This window comes from Rhea pennata, chromosome Z, assembly GCF_028389875.1.
Source record: "Rhea pennata isolate bPtePen1 chromosome Z, bPtePen1.pri, whole genome shotgun sequence".
NCBI classification, from domain to species: domain Eukaryota; kingdom Metazoa; phylum Chordata; class Aves; order Rheiformes; family Rheidae; genus Rhea; species Rhea pennata.
The window spans coordinates 52,875,226-52,900,498 of record NC_084702.1 but is presented as its reverse complement, the minus strand read 5'-3'; the positions used below and the strand labels follow the sequence as shown (position 1 = coordinate 52,900,498).

Sequence of the window (25,273 nt, the reverse complement as noted above, 5' to 3'; positions counted from 1 at the left end):
TCACAAATTAGGCTTAGAACAAACTCAAACCCTAGAGAATGTCTGTACCATTTCAGATGAAAATATCCCCGAATTCTATTCTGATAAAGGAGAGATAGCTGACAGGGAAGAGCAAATGTAACTGTTTTCCCCTGTATGATCTCTTACTGTCAGATTTACAGCCCGTGGTCTTCCTGAGATAGAGGGAGTAGTTTTGTTATATACCCTGCAAAGATTTTTTTTTCAGTTACTTGCTTTTTGAAAGCATGTAAATTTTTTAATATCCATAGCTGGAGTCCTTGTTTAGTTAGTTATTATTTGCAAGGAGACAAATATTTAAGCATCCTTGTTGTCTTTCTTGTTACATATTTCTATTAAGTCCTTCTTGACAGATAAAATCTATTTAAAGAGCAGTCAGCTCCTCTTTGAGAATTTGGAAACTTTGCTAGAATTCTGAGTGTTTTTCTTTGTTTTGGCTATGTATACAATTTATGCCTAGTATTCAAATGATCTGTAGCAGCTTATATTAATTCAGTTTGTTAGGAGCTCACATACACCATCAAGATACTGTAGTTTAACATATCATCTTGTATCACCTGAACAGTGCTCACCTGTGTGCATTACTAGCCTGTGGTTGGTTTGAATTGTTTGATTTTTAACTTGGTTTAAACTGTTCCCACCTAAGGTTGTGTCTGAATACTAGGCATGTAAGAGCTGACGTGAGGCTGGGCTAACTCAGTCTTGCACACTGTCCTGAGGATCTGATCTGATCAGTGTAGGATTAGAAGGACATCCTGGGTCATTTAGTCTAGTCTCTTTGGTACTGCAGGTAGGCATGTTATTTGTTCTGGGTTGTCTGCCTTAGTTAATCCCCAAATAAAGTGGGAAGGTGCCCATTAGCAACAGCTAATGGTTATCAGGTGTTTTGTACAGCTCATCGCAGACCAGTGAGGTTAGATTGAACTGAACCTACCACCCGTACTACTATTTTCGTTCTACAGCCGGTGAAAGTGTAGCAGAGAAGTGTGCAACACTTAATTTGAGTCCACACAGGAAGTTTCAGGGTGGCCAGATGTTCTTGCTAGTTAACTGTAACCACGGAATTGTCCCTGAGGCAGGAGATGAGACAGTGCGGACAGGTCTGCAGCCTACTGCAGAGGGGCGCTTTCATCACACTAGACACCTCCTTTTCTGCTGCTAATTGTAGGGAATGCTTTCCATACACCCTGACTGCAATTATAACTACATTGACTTCATGAACAGGAAAATGTTATGCTCAAAGTAGAGCTAATAGTCTTAGAGTGTTATATGCTTGGACCTATTACAAAAAGTGAATTATGCAAAATGCCTCATTCATATTTATTTTTCCTTTTGAGGTGTAGTCTTCCCTGTCATCTCTATACTTTGCTCTGAAATCTTCCCTTTTTCTCAGGAACTACCCTTCCTTTGTCAGCTTCGGTAATTTTATCTTTCTATAGCGTTTTAGGTTTTTTCTTCAGAATCTTTTTGTTATCAGTGTTATTAAATCCACAGTTCAAACCATTTTGTGGTAGCAAGCCTCAGCATCCTAAATTTTTGAATGCTCGGCGTTTTTTTTCCTTCATTCTTAGTCATTACCTTCCCATTGTTATCTAAAACTGTCAAGCCTCCATATTCTTAGAGGAATGGCTCTTCCTTCTCATTAGCTACCACTATTAGAAGCATCTGAGCTGCCTCTTCCTTTGCATATCAAGCATTTTTTTGCAGGGCTATGGGCTTTCACCTGTGTACCAGCAGAAGCGTATGGATACAAGGTAGAGGTTGACTACTGGCAGGTAATGCCTTCTGCAGATCACCCCTGAGTATTCGGCTGCCCACTAATAGTTCACCAAATGTGATTTCATGACATTGATCTTATGGCTTATAACTCCAGCTTTGAAATCAGGAACCCTGAAACCAGCGGGGGGGGGGGGGGGGGGGATTTATTTTAACTTCAACTATTGAAAGTTGGATATCTAATCTAAGTCCAACATGTAGGCTATTGCCCCAGTCAACTCCTCTTTAAGTTTGGGGTGAGATGAACTCTCTGGCAGTCCATATTACTCTCCATAATCCTTGGATGACTAATTTAGCTTAGACTTCTAATTGTTAGGAAAGCTAACATGGATGAGATGACTCCCACAAAGATTTTAAAAGGAAGTATTGCTACATCTCTCTATATCCCTGTTTATTCTCTCTCTCTGTAGAAACAATAAAATTGACTTTTATGGAATAGTTTTAAGACATCTTGGCAAAAAGCTCACCTAAAAATGCAGAGTAACAGTACTCTTCATTCTGGAGCATAACTGAACATCTAATGAACTTGTTTTGTGTTCTGCTGTAGTGTTGGGCAATAAAAAAATCACATATATGATCAAATGTAATCAAAAAGAAAAATCTGAATAAACTACTTCTTTAAGCTGATGTTTGGTAACCTCCCTGGAAATGTCTACAGATTTTAAAGGGTCAGAGTGGCATGTGGGATACTTGCAGCTTTCTTGCCTTTTTTTATTTATTTATTTTTGCATTCTTGTGAGTGGATATTTTTTAGTAATAGTGTTATCCTTTTCTTTCTAGTGTTTTAGGAGACTGCTGCTTTCATGGGTTTGTTAGTTTTTAATGTGATTTTTGCTGCAAGTCTGAGAGACTTTTTAGAAATTAGGTAAGAAAAGAGAAAGCAAGTAAGGAAAATCCTAGGCTTAAAATACTGACCTAGTTAATGGGAAGAAGCAGCAATTAGAGAAGCAGATTTAGATGGTAATTCACATTTTCGTTTTTATGCAAACTCTTCTTTCTTGCAGGCATTATAATGACAATAAATGGGAATTGTTTCCAATGTGGGAACAGTGCCACTCAATTGTGCTCTTAGCCCTGAGAGATTGTATGTTGACAACTTAATTGATTTATTCTCTCTAAAGCCAGAACTCTCCTTCATTATCTCTTAAGTATGGCATTTGAAGAGATGGTTTTTATTTAATCTTTTAGAATTATCTGTCTTAAACCCTTACCACTTCTTGATGTTCCACTTCTGTGCTTCCTTGCTAACAAATTAAAAAAGGCTGTTACATCTATAGACTTGTGTTTTCCTGTCTCGAATTCCTCATCTAAGGAGGCTCCTGCTTCCATAGCTGAGGAGGAAAGAGCACAATGGTTAACTCGTATCAAAGAGAAGGAGAAAGGAGTTTATTTCTGGGTCAAAAAGACCAGGGTTTATGCACAGTGCATCTCTGAAGCAGGGAAGTAAAAATACCCCAAGAAAGCTGCTGTCTTCCTCGTGCAGGGATTGGCAGAACATTTGCTAACATGCAGGCTGGTGGTGTTTTGTGCCAGCCTGGAGGACTTGCAAGTGGAGAGCTCTGCTAGCTGCATCAGTCTTGCAGCACGGGCTCTCCTGCAGAGGAACTGTGGAGGGCAGTTGCTGGATGTGGCGTATTTTTTTTAAATGAATTAGCACTGCCTTAGCCTTCTTGAGCACTTGCGCCTGTGGCCTAGTACATTGCTGTGCAGAGATAACAAGGCAGGAGATCAGGCCTGGGTGTTCAGAAAAGTGAAGAAGTCCTCCAGTCTGGTAAATCAGCCCTGTGAAAAATACAGGTAGAGATCAGCATTAATTGCTCATCTCAGGACCAGCTTGTTCAAAGCAGCTTGTGTACCCCTGCATACATCAGTGTTGTTCTGTGCAGCTCAGAACCCCAAAACTCCATGCAGAGGAGCAAAATGAGAGTTAGTTTTAGCAGTGTCTGCCTCTGGAGAGCAGGAAGCCCTCATGGGTGCATGAGAGCAAAGTGGTTGGTCTGCACTTTTTCTCCACATTGAGAAGTTCCCAGAGGCATTTGGCAGTGAAGCTCCTGCTGATGCAAGGCAGCCTGTTCTCCTCAGGTTGCCAAAGCCTACAACAGGGGTCAGAAGATGGGTGCAAAACCTCGAATGAGGAATACAAATGAATTATTCATGCAGGAAGCTAAAAATGCTGCGGTATTTTTTCCTTTCATACAGCGTTCTGTTCTATAGCCTCTATTTGGGTGTGCGTTTGTGATGTAAATTGTTTTATGCATTAAAGGCGAGGAGGATTGCCAAATTTATGTGGAACTTGATTAGCTTTGGAAAAAAAAATTGGGGGATATTTGAAGGGTCTATCCCACCAAGACTATCATTTGAACCTAAAAATTAACAGAGTATCAACCTCTGCCATCGTAATCTTAGTCTTTTCTCTTGGCTTGCTATTTGAAAAGGCCAATTAGATATCCTTTGCTGGATCAGACAGCTTGCCAGATTCAGGCTTTATGTGACTCCAGGAGTGTATGTTGCAGCCATATGAGTTCACTAGTGAAAGTGAATGGTAATCTGTTAGCTGCAGTGCCCTTCTCTAGCAATTCCACCAGGTTTTGCCTCACACTGGCAAGTAAAAAAGCAATATTGCAACCCAAAGATGAGGAACCATAGGACCAGTCTCTTACGTAACTATGTCCTAGCTTGTTAAAAGTGAAATACTTTACATTTTCTCTCATTAGTTTACCGCACAGATAATTGACCAGAAGACATTCTTGCTGAGACAGAATTCTGTCATTTAGACAGTGAATTTTGGATACCTCAAATTACTTTCTTATGAGTGCTCTTTCTTACAGTCACTGCTACTCCTTCCTGTAATTATACTTATTTTGTTTGCCAGATGTTCAGTGACAATGTTACACTGCTGTAGTCTGTTTTCCAGTTGCTTTATTTGTCCTAGGACAACTTCTTTCTTGCCTTTTCTTTCAGCAAGCAAACAGACAAAGGGAAAAAAAAATCCTTTACAACTGTTTTAAAGTGCAAAAACTCGGACAATGGATTTTGCCCCTCTCTCTGTGTCTAACTGAAACAATGAAAGTCCTGCACTTTAATCTCCTTAGCCCCAGGGGGTCTTCTAATTATTGCAGCTGCTGCACAGGCTTATACATACTGACCTCCTCCTTCCCATTCATCTTGGAGGCTCTTTTATGTCCATTAGCTCCTCACTGAAAATGGAAGAGCCTTAAACTCTGAGAATAGGTGAAGTTTACCTTTTGGATCAGGGTGAGGAGAACAAAGCATTCTCCAAGTTCCTTTCCAGGATTTACAAATGACCAAAGGCTTTTTCTCAGTACTGCAAAAGCTACTTTAAATTGGGGGTGATACCAACATTGATACAATTCTTTAGTTTTGCCTTATTCAGATATCACAGAGATTACCGATATATGCCAACTGAGAAAAGCAGTGGCTCCTTCAAAAAGGGAAGAAATGAGAGTTGAAAGATAGTTACTTCTTGAGAATGAATTAAACTTACATGTTTAAGCAATATGTGGCTCTGAAAAATGAGTTCAGAAAAATATGTTCCCATCTCCTGCTAAATTAATGAACCTTTTTGTGGTTGCGCTAAGCAGCAATGCTTTTGATCCCAAATGAAATCATGTTGCATCAGGCTAGCGTTCTGGGGAAAAAACCTCAAACATTTATTACAAGCAATGAATCTAAATTCATATGAAATACATTTTAATTAAGATTGGAATAGCAGACCAAATGAACAAAGTACTTCACATACTTGTGAGTTTCTGCTTGGAGTCTGAGTTACAGTCAGAGTCGAATATTGTATATTAGAAACACAGAAAAGTTTTTAAAATGTTAGTACCTACTCATCATAATAAAAAGCAGTAAAGCCAGATGTTCATTTTGCATATATTCTTATAGGTTTGTCCTTAATATTCAGAATAAACGTTTTATCCACTTACCCATTTCTTATTTCTGGGTGTAGAATATCAAGCAAGTCAAAATTAAAATCGTATTTTCATTTTCTACTCCGCTGCTGAATGGAGCAATGGTGATTTATATCAATAAATAACTGGCCCACAGTGTCAACTGATATAACTAAATACCTAATATAGTAAATACTTAATATATTAAAATAAATATTTTAATTGGTACTGCAGCTTTTTTATTAAACCTCTTATTTTTGTTGTTTTATCTGTTAAAACCACAAAGTAATTGGTTGCTGCTGTCTAACTCTTTTTGTATCATAATAGAGTGCTCTATGATGGAAGTGTGATAAGGGACTGTGTGTTTTGGGATATAAAAAAAAATTACTTTTATGCGCATATCTCTCTATATCTCTCTATCTGCATGCCTCTCTATATACATTTTTACACAACTTAGTGCAAAGAGTCTACAAATTTTTCCTAATTAGGTAACAGTGGATGCCACAGAGCAGTGAAACTGCAGAAATGTATGAGCTAGTATAGCTGTCTTTCTGCCATCCCCTCTCAGTCTCTCCCAGTATGGATATTTTATATTAATAAGGAAATGTGCTTGAGACAGTTCTGCAGCACTGAGGCCAGCTGGAAGGATATGGCCCTTGTCCATGCTGTTAGACTATTTTGCCTTCCAAAAGAGGATGGGCCCCTTGAACACGACCCATGGGGATTCGTCCCTGGTCTTTGCTTGCTCCTGAAGTTTTCCCAGAAATTGTTTGGAAGGGTTTAAGGGGCCTGGGCCAAATAATGCAGTGAACTAATCTAACAGTTTAACAGTTTTGATGATTGACTTCCAGAGACCGAGAATGCTTAATTTATTAACATAATTCATTAACATTATGAACAGAGCCATGGTGTTTTAGGATATATTCTTCACTTGTTAACTTGGGTTCATTTGATGCTGTCTGAACTTGTCATTGCTCTGAAGAAACATTGTATGTTAAGGATTAGGTCAGTCATTTTGAAACTGCAGTTTATGGGATGCTGATGCTCTATAGGGTCCTAATAAGTGGCCTGGCTGATGTGTGGATCCATATTAAATAATGAAATATTGGAATTCCCCGAATTTCCTCTTCCATTTCCTATTTCTCTGCCAGTAGTTTTGATGGAATTGGGATTTGATGATTGAGGTTTGACTTAACTGTGTGTGTGTGTTTGTAGGTTTTACGCAATGTATTCCTCTTTCATTTGGGAAACTTTCTTAGCAAAAACATGACAAGAAGAGAAGAGTGTATTTTCTGCATATTGGTCATTGATCATACCTTTGGTAAAATGGCAAAATTTCATTGAATTACTCTCTGTTGGAACTTCTTGAAACAACGTTTTACCAAGTTAACCATATTACTACTTACTGATAAATGATCAGACTATTTCTGTCTTTCAAAAAAGTTGTAGTTAAATTATTTATTGCTACAATGCCACCATTTTTCAAAAATACATTGGAGTACATTATTTCCTCATCATGAAATATTCCAATCAAATTATCAGAATAAAGGAACACTTCATGTTATTTTTCTTGCTTTGTAGCCATTCTGTGCAGTAGATAGTTTATAGTATTGCTGCTGTTTCTGCAGAATTTAGAGTGAAATAAGTGAGGTAATATGCTAATAATGCTCAAAGATCATCAGGAGACATCCTTTTGACACCGGCCTGTAAAAGACATTCACAATAGGAAGAGAAGTGATCCTGCTGAAAAGAGCAGCTGATTTCTGCCACCTCCGTGTTGGTACTGCCTCTGGTTTGTTTTAACTGTGCGTGTGCAGCTGTTGTCGAATTCAGCTGGAGTTATGGACATTCAAGCAACCAGAAAGCGACACATTGACAGAACTCATGTTTACCAAAACCACCTTCACTTGGCCCTTCTCTCTCCAACTGCTGATACGTTCAAGAAACTTTTACAAAAAGATCTAGATTCTTTCCAGAACCAGAAAGGCACCAGAACAAAAGTTTTGTTCAGTCTATATCATATCCAGTGTGTGTAGGAAAACACAGTTATAAAAGATATGGCTGTCGGTCAACTTTTTATAAGTGTTATATTTGTAGTAAGCCTTGAATGCATAGAAACAGATGTGAGGCCGGCTCTGATGATCAGATTTTCATCAAAAGCACAGACCTTTTGGCATCCCCCTTGGCCATTTATGTCGCTGCAGCTGACAGGCCTCATGCACTGAAGAGATCCCAATTCACTGTTGGCACTTGTGTGTGCAGCTACTGCAGCGGGCTGCGTCAGAAAGTCTATTTTTTTAATTCGCCTCTTTCCAAGGGCTGGAAGTGCTTAGCCTCCTCTGGCCACACATTTAGACTGGCAACTGGATGTGTCATATAGGCTCATTCATTAAGCTAAAATGGCAGGCAGCACTATTGGTGTAAACACCCTGCTTTCTGTCCGGTTAGCTGAACACCACTTTGCGTTGAAGGAATCCAAGTGACTATTTGACATAGTTGATGCATTTAATCATTCATCCTCCCTTTTGATTATAATTCACTGTAATGCACCTATTGAAATGCTTATACAGGTTATTTTTATTTATTTATTTTTTTCTGTGTGTACAGTGAAAATAACTTCTCCAAGTATAGTTACTGGTAGCAGCCACTAGAGGTAGACATCATTTATATGACAGAATGTCTTGAAGACTTTTCCTTTTTTTATTATATCAGTCTGTAACAGTATCTCGGTAAAGTTACAGTATAATGAGGATTGCAAAAATGATGCAAGATGTATCAGTAATGTGAATCTGTTATCCTTTCAGGTGTCGTGTTTCATTATCGTGCTGCAACCAGCAGGTATACGTTGAATTTTACACAAGCTCAGCAGACTTGTCTGGACAACGGTGCTGTCATAGCAAGCCCTGAACAGCTGAAAGCAGCCTATGAAGATGGCTTTGAACAATGCGATGCTGGGTGGTTGTCTGACCAGACTGTTAGGTGAGACATTTAAAAGGCCTCTACACAGCGTTTTCCAAAATTAATATGCCTCACCTGTACAGACTTGAAATGCTGACTTACCATAATAACAAATATGATCTTGCTGCTTTTCAGATATCCAATTAGACATCCAAGAATTGGCTGCTTTGGAGATAAAATGGGAAAGAAAGGAGTCAGAACATACGGACGCCGTTTTCCTAATGAAACTTATGATGTATATTGCTATGTGGAACACATGAAAGGTAAGATAGACCTATATTTAGTCTGCACTGCAAAATCTAAAATAACTGGAGAGTCTCATGTGGAAAGGTAGTGAAATAAGAAGTTCTGTGTAAAATACATTTTTGGTTGTTTTCGAACTGAAGAGAGTTGCTGAATGAAGTGACACTTACAGTTTGTGGTCTAGCAGGCCTTTACTTAATAGGGAATGTGAAGTTGTACAGCTTGCAGAGGGACAGGCAGGTTTAAAGCTGCAGCAGTTAGTGATGGTAGATCTCCCAAAAAAAAAAAAAGTTGCTGTTAAAGCATCTTCTTATAGTTAGAATGTTAATAAGTATTTGCAAATACGTTTAATGTTTGTGAAAATGTGTATGTATACATAAAGGTGAATATAGCACATATACTAACTATATTATAGTTCATGATGTTTATAGTTAAGGTTTTACATATTCAACACTTAAAATTAGACAGAATTAATTGGATTTAATTGCCATCTAGGGCTAATAAAATCTTGCCATCAAAAGCACACAAACAAGCAAAACTTTCCAATGAGGAATCTGCATCTTCTTTAATAAGGTGCTTTATGATTCCGTAATGTGGCCACAGCTTTTGCAAAGGCTACTATTAAAAGGCTCTAGTGCAGAAGAGTGGTTGTGTTTCTGTCACATGGTATCTCTGAACCATGGATCATGTTGTGCCATGGTACCCCATGCTCCATGGAAGAACTGGATTCTATGATCAGTATTTATTCAGGAAAGCTGTATGGTAAAAACAAAAAATACTACAATTTTTCCTGTGATTGGGGTGTTCCAGTATGCCCAACTCTCCATATTACCGGTGTGATGCTATAGTAATTTCTTCTAATCTCTCTTATAGAAGTGAATTTACCTATATTCTTCCAGTGCACTTACAGATATATTCCACATACTAGATATCCATGTGCTTACACATTGCTATGACTAGTTAAATATTTATACTTAAAATGTTAATGTAGAAATATCCATTTCTTTCCTGTAGCCTTTTTGTATGTTTTCCCTTCACTGCAGTGATCTGAGTCTGTAACTCTGCTTTATTCCATACCAATTCCATTGTTATGTTCTAAAAAAATACTTACAGTTCATAAGCATAGATCTTAAGGGGCAGATCCTTGCCTGATATGCATTTGGTATAATGCTTTTGACATCAATGAAACAATAAATCAGCTGCAGCTCTGAGCAAACCTGCCTTTGCGTATGTATGTATATTCATAACAATCAATTGTAACATTTAGGTGCTCATTATTTTTTCTATTCTATGTTAGAGTAGAGCTAAATTAGGTAATCAAAAGGTTTTTCTGATGATGATGACCTCTAGAGACTTCAGTCATTAAAATCAATAAATGTTGTTCTCCTGCCTTAGTAACTGAAAAATCTGGCCCAGACTACGTTCACGTTAGAGAGCTATCAAAAACAAGCAATACAAGTTTTGCAAAGAATTTTAGAAGATACAGGCTTAGGAATTCTGAAAACTAGGGGAAATAATTTCATTAGTGCTCAGCACTGTCTTAAGTCTAGTGCTTTACCTATACACATCAGTGAACAGCACACTCAAATATCTGGTGTTTATGACATTGATCCTCCATAAATCCTTGATGGAATTGAATTCTGAATTGAAATCCTGATTCAAGGATTGTAAATTCAATCTTGATCTTCCCTAGCTTGCAAAAGGAAGTTGTGAACAATTTATATCATTTCTGAATGACAGGTTGAGGCCTGGAATCTTCCTTCCCTTTTAAGTACAGATAAATCTAACTACTACTGAGAAATTCATTCTGGATGTGTTCTGACCAGCAGTTTCTCATTGTCAGATTTTCTAACTGAGTTTGAAAAGAGTAGTCAAAACTGAAACCTGTTTTACTGAGGTTAATATTCTGTACTCAGAACAGGCCAGAACCAGTCCATGAGAGTCTCTCAAAGAGGCTGCAGTTATTGCTCAGTCATCTTTGGTGAAGATTCACACGCATAGGTTTTCAGTTCCTCATAAGCATCAAGTAATTCTTCACTGTTACTAAATCTCATTTACCAAGATACATGAGCTGTTTTTCTCCTCTGGATGGCTATATATCTCTGTCCCATTGTAGAAGGTTATGATCTGTTTTCACATATTCATGTCTTTGTGCCTATGAGCTGAACTGCAATAATGTGATCTGTCTGGCTATGAAGCTTTCAGCATTTTGCAAATATAAGCTAGCACAGAATACTGTGGAGATATATCAACCCAGGCTACAATAAGCACATTATTTTTACCTTCTTTATTGCATAGTGGTTTCCTGTGGAATACTGATGAAATCAAATGTACTGTTTCAGCCTTTTTCCTGAAGGTTCTCTATAGTCTAGATCAAGGTTTTTATGAACTGCTTGAAAGTCTGGCTTGAAGCCTGTGATTGACAGCTTCACCTCTTTGATTCAGTGAAGTTCTCAATGACAATAATAAAGCCCATCTTGCAGCGATAGAAAATTCACAGAAATGGATACAAGTTCAGAATGAAATTCTACAGGAAGCAAAGATGCCCACGTTTCACTACCGCTCTTTCCAAATGAGAAGTGTGCTTGACATTGTCTTATTTAAATGATTACCAGTATATATATTTATAAAAATGCACAATAATATGTTTCCCCAAATTAAGAAACCAAAGCATCTCATCTTACACTGGGATATGTGTTGTACATGTTTTTCCTGCTCAAGATGATATGAGAGAAAGAAGGTGGTATGTGATAAATGATGGTTGCATGTTTGTTACACTAGTAGATGATAGTATGCTACTAGGTGATTCTTTGCTGTGGTAAAAAGCTGAATCAGAGAAGACAGGAGAATTCCTTTTAACTCAGCTAGTTTAACCATTGACTTCCAGGGAACAGAGTTAAGTCAACGCTGATCATATAAGAAAATCCTTAAGCTCTCTATTTATGCAGTTTTGTGAAGAGAAAACTGTCTAATAATAGCTGAACACTCTGCCTTACTGCATAATGTTTTTGTTGTTTCAGATTATCTTGATCAACTTTAATGCCAGGTGGAGATCATAAATAGTAGCTAATCGAAGATTTTTGCCTCCTTTTTTTTTTTTTTTTTTTTTTTCTCTACTTTTGCCTATTTGGTCAGAAGTTTTCAAGGAACTGGAATCAGAAAAAGATTTCTCAGACTCTGAAGTAGTCAGAGTCTGATGGACATAGATATGCAGTACAAAAATGTTGTATTGACATGCAAGAGGGGTAGTTTCTTCTCTTTGGATGAGGGAGAAGAGCTGCACTATTAGGAATACTTGGTACCACATCATGGTATGGTGCTTGTTCTCCAGTACCTTCACAGAAACTTGAGCCACTGAGGTAGACTTTCTTTTAAAGATAGAGCTGAAGAGCCAAGATGGTTCCGTCTATATAGTAGAAACAGTTTTTGTAAGAACAAGGGATAGTTTCAAATACTGAACTTTGAAGTTACATAGCACCAAGGGGATTACACTTCGGAACCACTTATCCACAGAAGGCAGAGAATTTTATAAACTACCAACAGAAGTTACTGAAAAGTGGACACTGCATAAAGATAGATCCTTTGTTTTGTCCGAGTGTAACATATTCATCCATTGGTAGAAAGCTTTGGTGTTTAGGGTGTAAGATTGTGTTAAATCTCTGATTGCTCTATCTCTATGACTGATTCTGAAGGGTTTAACATTTCTCTTGTAAAGTATTGTGTGCTTTCAACAAAAGATACATGTGGCATTTAGTACATCGTAGGACTGTGCTCAGACATGATATTTTCCATCTGAATTTGAAAATATTTGTGCAGTGCCAAATCTAATAGACTTACACTAAATAGGTCTTTATTCAGACAGCTGGAGATAACAGGATGACTATTCATGGAATAAGATGGTGTTTGATTAATTATATCAAAATTTAGGCCCTAGTGAGAATCTCATCGTGAAAGCCATCGAACAATTATTGGTCTGTTGGCCTGGTATCAGAGAGAGTGTTAGCCCAGAAGGCCATAAATGGTAGTAAGAATAATTGCAATTCTTTTTAGATTAATTGTGTATTGAATTTACACCACTAATTTGGCTAGTTACACTGAGGAGCAGCACCATTTCAGCTTTCTTCCTTTCTGGTCATATGAAATCACAAAGTTAGCCAGAGACATGGATTTCTTCTTGAAACACAAACAATTAGGTTAAATTAAAACCAGTTGTCTAGGCTAGGTCTTACCATTTCCTTGCTCTGAGAAAAGCCAGAGAGATTAAAGACTGTGTACAATTATGACTAAAATATTTTGAGTCTTGCTAAAGAGCACAGGAGAATTATTATGGGAAAGATTTAAAACTTTTGAACTCATAGCGATAAAAAAAAGAATCTAGAGTCAAAATTTCAACAAAGTAGGTGTGGACATGGTCTCTTCTTACAGACTGGTTTACATTTTTCGTATTTCATTGCAACTCATTTATTAAGCTTTAAATACTTTTATTAATAAATCATGTCCTGCAGTTAAAGGTATCCTCAGTATTATTTTTAACCTAAAGTGATTCAGCTCCAGAGGTCTGGATGTAACCTGAAGGTATACTTAACACCTCCAACTGAAATAGCGTCTTCTCCAATGTCTTCTATAGACTAATCCCTTGGATGGAAATGGGTGATCAGGAAGGAGAGTTTTCTGTTCTGTCTTCAGATAAGCATGTATGTGACTAATTTGTCAGTACTGTGATGTCAGAAATGGAGACAAAGTGAAATCTGCTCGCCAAAGCCCACTGATGAAGTGTGGGGCTGTGAGTATGTGGTGCAGAGCCAAAGCTCAAGCTGCTCCATGCAGCATTGTCTTTTGACCAAAGCCAATGAGAAGCTATATATGTCTAAAAAGCGTATGTAATATGCAGATGGGGAGCCATGCAAAGAAAGCTATTTTGGGGTGGCTGTGGGGAGGATTATAAAGTCTCCTTTCCATGCTCCATTTTCCCCTGCAGTGAGTGTGGGGGAAAAAAAAGAAAAAACCAAAACCAGATGTCCTTTAAATATTTTCCACTTAGTTTCATGCAATTTTTCTATTGTTGTGGGTATTTGTGTGAGGATAATGATAATTTTAAAAAGTCATAGACTAGGTAAAGCTTCAGGAAGAGGTTTCTTCTGCATTTTTGGCAGCTGAAGATCTTCTCTAGATTCCATTCTAATTCTAGAGCAAGAATTAGATTGATTTGCTATTAAATTTAAACTCAGGACACAGAGAAAAAGTTCTTTAATTTTCTTCTATATTTAGAGCCTGTGATAGGGTCATATCCTTTGCATTGGGCTACACTGGACAGGTCTCCAGCTTTGAACTGTGTGACCTAATGTACTTGCAGGATACAAGAGTTTTCAAGAGGAATATAGGGCCCAAATATAGGAAGCTAAATAAGAAATAATGCCATGATGATTTTTATGCATGACCTAATATTTCTCATAACATGAGAAATCTCATCTTTTAAAGAGATCCAAAAATCCTAACTTCTGAATGCTCATTGTGAGAATAAGGCATAGAGAAAAAGATCATACACAATTCAAAATTAATTTTTCTTCTGTGTGTAAGTAAAGGTCAGTGGCACTCTACAACTACAGCAGAGCTCTCTAAGGGGATAGGAGTTACTGCACTACTCTTCATGCTTGAGGGCAGCCTATGGAATAAGTTCAACTCTTCCAGTCCTGCCACATGCAATGAATTCCTGTTAAGCCTATCACTTTGCATCCTAAGACATTAAGGAGAGTTTAGTTAAATCATTACTGATGTATATCAAAGTGAATCAACTAACTTGTTTTAACATGTGAAAGACTTCAACTTATCTAGCTTTCTACTTTGAAGTCATTGAGCTCAAATGTTCAGAGCAGAATAAGTCCATCTATTTTCTCTAAACTATAAGCTTGAATGAAGTTGTACATCCAAAGTACTTAAGTGGTTTCACAGCGCTAGAAAGCGTTTCACAGCAATTTGTGCCTTTGTTAATGGTACTTCTTTCCCAGTTTGGGGTGTCAGAGAAGCAGCCCTTAATAACTGCAGGATGGGGGAAGAGAACTGCAGCTGAGACAAGACATCTTGTCTGTGCAGCTTGGGAACGAGGGGGAAGGCTGAAGCTTAATAAGTAGGACCTTGAAAAAAGTGGAGACAGCTGAAACCTGCCAGGTCTGTTTTGACCCATGTGTATGTTTCTCCAGAGTGATCAAGACAAGGGTGCTGGTCCCCATTGTCTTCACCCATGTGCAGAGGGAAGGGAACAAGGTGGGTAGTGTCTCTACCTCCTGGGTTCACAGGCAGTCTGATACTCCTGTCAATGACTGCTGCAGCTTTTTTTTGGAAGGACCTTTAAGGTGGGCTAAAGTGAGAGAGAAGAAGAGGAAATGGGAATGCTTGGAATATGTGGTCCCAAAGGTGCAAGGGTAAATACTTTAGTTGCTACCTTATTCATTTTTCTCTAGACACCTGTATTCTAGAAATCAAGGGTTAGAGAGCGTTCATGTTCTGAAGAAAAGATGTTAGGATGGCAGAGCCTTGTGGCTGCTTAAGCTTTGAACTGGCAAACATGTGGCTTGAGGCCAAACAAGAATGGTATTTGTGAAGAGGAGTAACATCAAGTTACAGCTGCAGGTGTGGAAATGTCCTCAGATAGTTCCATATAATACCATCAAAAATGATTTTTATCTGTTTTAGCTGTTGTTCAAGACTGACTCAGGACCCCCAGATCTAGCATATTCATGAAGACAGCTTTGCTTGATGATTTTGATAGGTTTCACCATGTCTCAGAGCCAACTAACAAACATGTCTGGAGTTCACTAAGGACTCATTATACTCAAAAACAAGAACTGCCAAATTCCTCGTGAGGAATACTGGCTCTTCTCCTCAAACATGAAGATCACCAAGAGGCTAATGTGGAACATTGGAATTTTTTTGTTATTTTTTATTTAAAGTTGTTAGGAATAATTGGATTTTTTGTGTATTTAGTCTCCCTGTGGATTTCTCTGATGATTCCTTTTGTCTTTCTTAATTGACACTGGAATGTGGTGAAGGTCATGGGATCTAACCACCACCACAAGGTAAAACTTCTGAGTGTTTCTTCCTCACTGGTGTTGCTGAATTTCGGATGAGACAGCAATTAAGGGAAATGTTGCTCTGGGAGAGTAAGATGAGGAAAAAGGCTAAGAATTTGAAAAATAAATAAATGTAAGTTTATAAGGTATTTGACATGTTACCAGATGTGTCAAAAGCACTCAAAGAGAGGTTACCTCTGTCCTCAGCTCCCCTGCAGTTTCAGGGAATCCTTCAGGCATCAGTGTATGTCATGTCATGGAGTTGCATGTGATGCTTTCCTCTACCGGGTGCAAGTGCCTTGTAGCTCATGTGTTCTTCCTGGCACACTGGGTGATGCCATGTGAAGCAGAGGGGATGGTGCTGTGCTCCAGGTGGAGAGAGTGACATAGAGAGACACAAAGTTCTCCTCTAGGAAGTTGCAGCACACCAATCCCTTAATATGATTTCATCTATGGGAAAAGAAATTACTGATGAGATCTATGCCAGAAAGCTATGTCTAGCTTCATTAATGTTGTCCTAGTCAATATATGTTGTGTATTGACTCCTGGCTGTGGTTTAACCTGCTCATATGCTTGCTTTTTGTGATGTGCAATTCATGGTATTCAAACCTACAGACATGCCCAACTTGGGAAGATGTCTCCTGGTGAGAGAGAACAATTGAATTATCCTTCAAAAGAATGAAGCTTGCTATAAAAGCAGCTGATGAATCTTTAGATCTTAAGCTTTTGCTTAAGGGGGTTTTGGTAAATCAGCTTCTGTCTTCAAGATAAAAATTGGCATCTTCATCTGGCTTGAAGTATTTGAAAGAGAGGAATAAAGGATGACTGTAGTCAGGTATCTTTTAAAATTAACTAAACCAAACACCTATAACAGGAAAATCCCAGGGATTCTTTGAGTGCTTTGACTGCTGAGGCTAGGCAATAAATCCAAAACTTGATTTTAAACACATTGCATTATTGTCTGCAGTCTAAACATTGTCATGGTCTCCATTTCACCCGCTGGTACTATAAGACTAGTTTATCTTCATCTGCTGGTCTAAGCCCTGGGGTTTACCTGCATAATATTGCTAGATTATTTAGAGTGGACTCCAGCTATCAAAACATTGCACATGGCTTTTAACACACAGAAAATTTGAATCTTCTCAGCTTTGGTGTTTGTGGCTATGTCATTCATAGCCATTTATCAACTAGACAAGTTTTCTCTTTATTCCTTGGGGTGCACTCCCAAAGTTTTGGCTTGGGAATTGGGGTGTTTTCAGACATCATAATTAAGACACCGTAAGAGTGTAATAGGAGTACAATCTTCATGCTAAATATGGAGCTTAGACCAATTGTGCTTCCAAAATAGGAGTTATGTTTAAAGAATACGTGGATTAAAAATATTTTAGTAGTTCCACCACTGATGACTTATGCTATTTAAAGGAAGTTTTTGTGTAAGAGTCAAATCCTCTTCTATTTTATACTTTAAACAAGCCAGGCTTTCACCTACTGTAACTGACACAGTGCAAGGCAGGATTAGAGCATAAGTCCTTTTTCTCATGCCCTCTGTCAGTTTTGAGGTTGAAGCCCTGAAAGCTGGATGCAGACCCTGAGCTATATAAAAGAATTTCTCCCTAAACGCTTGGCTTTTTCAGAGGAAATTCCAAATGTTCTTCCTTTAAATACCAAGCACCTCTCTTCACACGCATTCTTCTGTTATTTCCCTCCTGCTCTGTTACTCAGCTTGTACATAGACTAAATGGGGAATGGTGTAACTTCCAAACCTAGTTCTTTTTATCTATATAAAATAAAAAGCCAGGTTTACAGTGAAGTAGAACCATCCCCCTTTTCACATGCTATAAACAGAATTACCTCACTCTTGTGAGGACAAAATTGCAGGGGACAAAGTGAGGGGTTGTATAAGCAGCCCTTCCAGAGCATGCACCTTGGATCATTAAACATCAATAATTTGGTAGCCATCTCTTTCTGACCTGATACTCGTGGAGTACTAGCGAACGCCTTAGCATTAATTATATCGGAGAGGTGATGTGCATTGCAGAATGTCCTCTGCGCGTATGCATGGGGGTCTTCTGCAAGGGCGCGTTATTATAGAACGGCCTTTGGGACATACCTGCTGTGCCGAGGGAATGTACACGAGCACTTCCCGTACACAAGCAGGAGGTCCTGACTGGTGACCTATTGTCACCTGTTGGTGACAGTATTGGCCAGCGTATCCCTGAAGTGCTAAGTCCACTGCGTGATCTGCCCATGGTTTGCTCCAGGTGAGAAGGGCAGGAAAGATTGTACAAATGCTTTTGTCACATATCTTAAGGCTGCTGTAAATCAGATTGATGCTATCCTGCCCTTGAATTGTCTTGAGTGCTGTTTCCTTCCTAAGCACTCAACAGAAGAAAAGTCACCTTTCTCATTTCTTTTAAATGTGATTCTGGAAAATAGCAGGACAACTTTAAATGTTTTCAGGTTTATACCGCAAAACCTTTGTTAAACATTTGCTTTGTTTCTTACATATCATCCCAACAGTTATTATGCAGATCAAGTGTTTGTTCAAATGCACAAAATTTTAATTTATTTTTGAACTGGACAGACCAATTGCAAAATCTTATCTTCTAGCATAAATGAGCACTCTTTGGAATTTGCCTTTTGCACTCTGCTGGGTTGTTTTTAAATAGGAGTTCTAGAGTCATAGCAAAATATTCCTTGACTGGGGCAACTGTGAAACTGCATGTTTTAACACAGTTATACTTATGTTGCTGTTATCATTCCCAGAATACATGACTCTATACTCAGTGTACAATGGAATGACAATAAAAGTATTTTGCTGGTTGCTCTGGCACCTCTTCACATTATCTGTTCATTTATTCTAAAAAATTCTGTAATATATCAAATAGATGGCAAAGAATGCAACTTTGGACTTCACTTGCTGGAGTGTTCTGGTTAGCCTGCATTTTTTCTTAAACTTCTACTTTTTATGATTTTGACTTTTCTGTTAAAACACACTTTAGACAAAGACGGTATCTATATGATAGCAGCTGACTTAAGAGGTGAGCCAAATAAGTGGGTCTTGGGTCTCCAGGATAGTTTTAGCATGGAGGGTTCGCTACCCACCTTACAAATGCGTGTCACTATATCAGCACTGTGTATGTAAGCATATTCCAAGGCCAAGCTGAAGGCAGACTTTCATATAAAAATGCCCTTGTGCAACTTGAATGGGTAAGTTTTCAGCAAAGTGGCCTTTCTTATATGAGTACAGTTTGAACCCTGTGCTCTGAAGTTTTGTAGTAAGACATAAGTATTCTCTAAGTTTCCTTGCTTTAACAGTGCAGATATTAGGTCAGAGGAATAAATGCCCCTAACTTTCATGGTGCTCTGCACAAGCTCCATTTGGAGGCAGTTGGCTTCTTACATGCAGTGATCCAGATTAGTTGATGGAAAAATTGCCATTATTAATCTCACTCTGTTTACCTATTTTCCTGTCTTTTCAGCAAGTTTTTGCCCAAAGGGATGTTGTGGGTTTGTTTGACATTATTTACTTTTTGGTGTATCATGTTTGTTAATAGAAAGCCATTAAAATATGTTGGTTTTCTTACTTTTCTTACTGTCTTGTCTAACTAGACGTATAACCTCCTTTCTAATTACAGTCGTTTTAACTACTAATTTCCATACACTTCAAAACTGCTACATAAGGGGATAACTGAACAGTCCTTGAAAGAGGGCGAGCTGCTCTGCAGGGCTCTGTCCTTGCTCCGTTTGTTCGCAGTCCATTGGGACAGTGCTGTGGGTAACTCTGTCTATCGTTCTGTGTTGACTATGATACTAGATCTACCCTGATAAAGACGAGGCTGTCCCCCACGGAAATGTGTGATAAAAAGCGTATTTTATGTGTGCTCTCAAGAGTTGAATAAAACATTTTAGGACATTTGAGGGTGAACGATTGTTCACTGTCCTTATCTTAAAGTTTGCCCACCAGACATGCTCAACAGCTACAGCACTTTATCTCTATATTAGAAACACCCTATAACATGTGTAAAGAAACTTACACTATGGAACTGATATTACAGCTGTAATAACAAATCAGAATTTCTGCCTAGGAGGAAAAAGAAAATTGGCACATTGCCTTCTTTCACACTTACATTCTTTTCAAGCCTGAAACAAGTGTAATGGGAATGAAACTGCTTGGGGTGATGTAGTCTCTGTCTGTCTTCTGCTAGTTTGTCCTGAGAAAACTGAAGAGGCGAGACAGATTGCATGCCCAGTGTGAATTAGCAGCCCTAAGCAACCGTAACCGCTGTGTTCTGATCCATGGTAGATTGGGTGGGGGAAGAGAACATCTCACTACATATATTTTGAATTTATGCTGTTTTCTTCAACTGAACTTCTGGATTTTAAGTTTCACTGGTTCTATCTGAAGCCTGAGCAAAAACTAGAAAGGAGTCAATTTGCTACTTCATTCCCAGGACGCAAACGTTAGAACCTTGATTTTGTTTCTGATAATTTGGTGAGTGAATGGGCCAGCTAAGCCAGCTGCCTAACGGTGACTTAACTTGGAAGATGTGCCATTGGAAGACACTTGATGTGCTGTTTATTTTGATTCAGTGTCCACATAGAAGGGTATTATTTGTAAATTATTATTCCATGGAAGCTAAATTGAATTAGAGCTGTCTAGCTCATTCATCTTTTTCAGCTGGAGTTATGGATTTGGCGCACATATCATGTCAGATGGACATTTTTTTGCCCTCTTGAGGCAAGAGCAAAAGAAATGGAAATATGGCATTAGAAGCTGCTTTGGAGCAGCTAGTGAAGAATATTTGATTTTTGTGTGTGTCTCAAGTGAGATTTTAGTGATGACTAAAAAGGCTGGGTAAGTGGCCTGCAGAGGTAGAAGATTTATTTTACTGAGAAAATAAATGCTGTCAGATAGGATTTAATTAGTGCAGTTAAGTTGCAAAGTCTGCTGCAGTAGAGGTCACAAAGGAGCATCAAGGCTCCCATTACCTCTGCCTAGAGACTTCACCTCCAACCGCGGTGTAATTCATCACATAAAGTTAATATATAAATATTTCCGCTTTGAGGTGTGTGCATTTCTGTATTATGAGCCATTAGATTTTTTGTCTATTTAAATTTTTAAGCAAAATTTTAATAAAAAAAAATTTAAGCCAAATTTGACCAAAAAGCTTAGGGGGCTTTGGCAGGAAAAGGGAAGCTAGATTGACTTGATAACAGAACATGATACTCTGTCTTCATCATCTGTGTTTTCTTCCCCTAGATGAAGTGGTTCATGTTTCAGTTCCTGAGAAGCTAACCTTTGAAGAAGCTAAAGAGTTATGCCGGAAAAGAGATGGCGTTCTTGCATCTGTTGGGAACCTGTACGTTGCCTGGAGGAACGGCTTTGACCAGTGTGACTATGGCTGGCTGGCTGACGGAAGCGTTCGCTACCCTGCCTCTGTGGCTAGGCCCCAGTGCGGAGGAGGTTTACTTGGGGTGAGAACCCTGTATCGCTATGAGAACCAAACAGGCTTTCCTTACCCAGATAGCAAGTTTGATGCCTACTGCTACGAACGTAAGCTTTTTTTTTTAGTTATAATTTTCAGTATACTCACAAATTCTAACCCTGAAAAGTGTTTACTTTAATATATGCTTTGTTTCAGTTTTTTTGTGGAGCGCATGAGTTTAAAACAATTTTTGTTATCACTATAGCATTACAAAAAAAGGAGAAAGCCAAATGTTAAAAAAAGTCTTTAAAAACATTGGCCGATAAAGACTGCAAAATTTTAAGGTAAGATTTCAGCCTAGGCTGTTGTATTTAAGCAGAATGACCCACTACGCGTGGGGCTGTAGTAGGTAATTCAGTGCCTGGCTGATTGCACTTCAGTATCTTCTGTTTGATGTCGATTAACATAGGAAATGAAGAAATGTCCCAAGAAGAAATACTGGATCAAATGAATGACTATCGTCTAGCCTGACATTCTATTTCCAGTGATGGCGATAAGAGAGATTGTTTACAGACTGCACACAGACCTGGTCATTTCCAGGTCTCCCAGATGACTGTTATTTTGGGGCTGTCATTTTGATTCCAGGCATTTTCCCCCATCTTATTTTTTTTGGCTTCTAAAATAGTTTTAATTTCTGCTCTCACTCGGTCACTTGATATTTCGTGTGTGCACTGTGGATGTCTAAATTGCCTTTCTTACTGCAATTGTGCTGCTTGTTTCCCTCCTGGTATTTTCAAAGGCACATTGATTACATCAGTCTAAACCAGATTCTCTTCTATGCCAGTTAGATTTTCTCTGGCTTTGAGCTTAAATATTGTTCTGCAACCTTTTACATCTTCCATGCCAGCAGCCTGGCTCTGCTAAGATTACCATGCAGCCTACCCTTCTTGTAGATGTTCCTTTTTGTCCTCAAAGATTCCCTACCTTCTAATACACCTGTGTTCCTCTTTGCTATACTGTGCATTACAGATCCAGATCCCTGCCTGCTTCTCAGGCCTCCCTGAAACTGGCTGTCTCTCAGTCCACTACCATGGAGGTCCTGGACTCATCTAATTAGCAGCCTCCAGAACATCCCTCCTACATTTGTGTGTGTGATGACTGTTTACTCTTCCCATACTCCTCCAGATAACCTATCCATGCATCTCATGATGTTCAGCATGCAAATTGCTGTGCAGACCTCTCAGACATCATGAACCCAGCTATCTCTGTGTCTGCTAATAGAGACTTCCACCACCTTATTTCTATCCTTTAAGATCCCCTCTGTCACAGAAATGTTCTTGGTGCAAGAGGGCGCTATGATACTAGCTGGAAGGTGAGTCACATCTAAGAGACTGGAGCACTTCTTCCCAGCTGAACATCCTCCTTTCCTGAAATTTGCAGCTGCCTCAGCAATATAGAGAGGTTGAACTGCTCTACAATGTCCTTGTAGGCCTCTCTGTCAGGTGAGGCTCCTGTGGTTGCAAGTAGTATCCTTGACAGCAAGGAGTAAAGGCTACTTGTGTTGAGATAGAGTTCAGAAGTTGGTCTTTATCTAGTTTTCTTGGGCTTTGTCCTGTAGCTGTAGGTCACAGCTGCTTGAAACAAACCTGTACTGTCCCCATTTTTGTGAATGATGAGCCAGCTGTAGCTACGGATCTTTTCAGCTCAGGCACTTTGCTGCTGAAAGCAAATCCTGGCACCTGGTGTAATGTTACGGTCTAGTGACTCTCACTTCAGAAGTGTGTCAGTGGGAGCTGGAGGTGCCCCATGTTCTCACACACTCTTATCTGCAATATTTTAAAATAAGAGGGTTTTTTTCACTTTTTTTTGTGGGTAAGATCTTGCAAAAGTGTGTGTGGAAGCAGTCCTAATGGACTTCAAAGGACCTGCACACAGGAGTAAGGACTAGTTAAACTCAGGAGTATGCATTTTAATCTGCATAGTAGTATTTTGTCATATTGCTTCTTCTGCCCCTCCTCTCAATTGTCTATGATCATTTATGATTGACTCTAATAGGAATCAAATTCATTGTTCTCTTCAAAAAATGGAAGTAGAGAATATACAATTTGCCTGTAATCTTGTGTTAGAACAAACTCCAACTTTCAAACCCAGATGTGTGAGTGAATGTCCCCCATTTCAAACAAAATGTGCATTTTGACTATTCTTTCAGGAAGTTTTACTTAACAAATTTTAGTGACATGCTGTGCATCCTAAAATCATCACTCATAAGCATTTGGTTGGTGCCTTTTTTCCTAAGTGCTCTTTCTGCAAAGTCTTGCCCTTGATACATAGAGAATAAATATTTCATCAGTTTGCAACCCAGGAAGTAGACAGTCTACTGCTTTGGATCCTTTTACAAGAAAAAAAAAGACTAAACAAACTAACATAATTTGTTAGACAGAGGGCTCGCTAGCCTTTTTAATTGAAGTCGATATTACATTAGAATTACTTAAAAGCTGCTAGTTAGATGACTCGGATTTTGTCAAATACAGCTCTTTTACTGTATGGAAACAGAGCAGTGTTAATACTTTGAGCCATGTACCCTCCTTCAGGGAGCCTGCGGGCCACGTATTTCAGAAGTTCTCTAAAGCTCTCTCTTTCCCTCTCAGAAGGTGCTCAGGATCTCACAGGAACCAGCTGTAACTCTTCATTTACTTTGGTAAAAGATTTATACAAGTGGTGAGTAATGAGACTCACTGTCTAATATCTTGGCCTTACACATCTCAAACAGCAGTGACTGTAGAGTGAGTCACTCTCTCCTGTTGGAGTCGGTCCCTTTTCTGGGGAACAGAAGGGGAGAGAAAGGAAAAAAAATGGCTCATGCGGGAAACATGAATATAAGTCCTTGTTCCAAAGGACCTCGTTCCAGTCCTTTGGGCTGGAAGTTTCTTCTGAGACATTTCGGTGAAATCTGTTTCAAAGTTTCAGTGTAAGAATGTATCACATGAAGGTCTGCTATCCCTAAGCCCAAGCTGCTTTTACTCTGTATGAAGCCACCCTGCACAGCTCTTCCCACAGTGCCGGACGACGAAACGGTCCTCCCAAAGACCTTGATTCTTTACGCAGAACTCCGACACAATGCCGATAGCTCTTAGTATGCTCATTAGGTATCTTGTATTACATTGTTAAGTTTTCCTCCTAGCTTGAATACTCAGTCAAACAAACAAAGAACTTTTTATGTTGCTGAGAAAGAATAAAAGAGGGAGATCATTACGTTCATTCGTGGGATCAAGGCCTGCCAAAGGGAAAAACACAGAGTTCCTCTGTGAGCAGGGCAAGATCAAGCTGGCTATCTAGGTAGCACCAGTGCCGAAGGTCTGCAGAACAGAAGTTTCATGCAGTTGAAAACAGTGATGTCACATTTTTACTGTGTCCCAGTAAAGTTTCCTCTGCCTCCTGTGTGAAAGCTAGAGAAGTTCCCACTGACTCAGCTTCGAGAGTGGTATGGCCAAGTGCTGTGCCCTTAGTCTGAAGTGAAATGGCAATGATTAAAGATCTATATCTGCCACTTTTACTCATGCTGAGTAATTTTTTACTCTCTCAGTAAGTCCACCAAAACAAACAACTCTAAGCCCCAGAAAGGATAAGGGTAACTCCAGAATTTTCCCATACTCTGAAGCAATAGATCTGTGTCAAAGCAGACATCTGGTTTAATCATTACAAAAATAGGTCTTCTATTTACAAAGAGGATATCATTCTTCAATCCAGCTTACAGTCTTCATTCCTATTTTGTGATTAAAAGTCTCATTGATAGAAAATCTCGATATATTAATTTTAAATTGTAGTTAAGTTAGAAGAAACTTTAAACCATATTTTGAAAAAATTGAATGAT

General features: G+C 38.8%; 1 protein-coding gene across 1 annotated transcript in view; it reads left to right on the top strand.

Moving 5' to 3' along the window:
- The window catches only part of VCAN (versican), a 103,446-nt gene that overhangs the window by 12,911 nt on the left and 65,262 nt on the right, over nucleotides 1-25,273 (top strand). Inside the window, exons 3-5 of the mRNA XM_062599602.1 lie at nucleotides 8,510-8,684; nucleotides 8,799-8,926; nucleotides 21,237-21,530. Coding sequence (XP_062455586.1) covers nucleotides 8,510-8,684; nucleotides 8,799-8,926; nucleotides 21,237-21,530 — 597 coding nt within the window. The remainder of the gene's footprint in view (nucleotides 1-8,509; nucleotides 8,685-8,798; nucleotides 8,927-21,236; nucleotides 21,531-25,273) is intronic.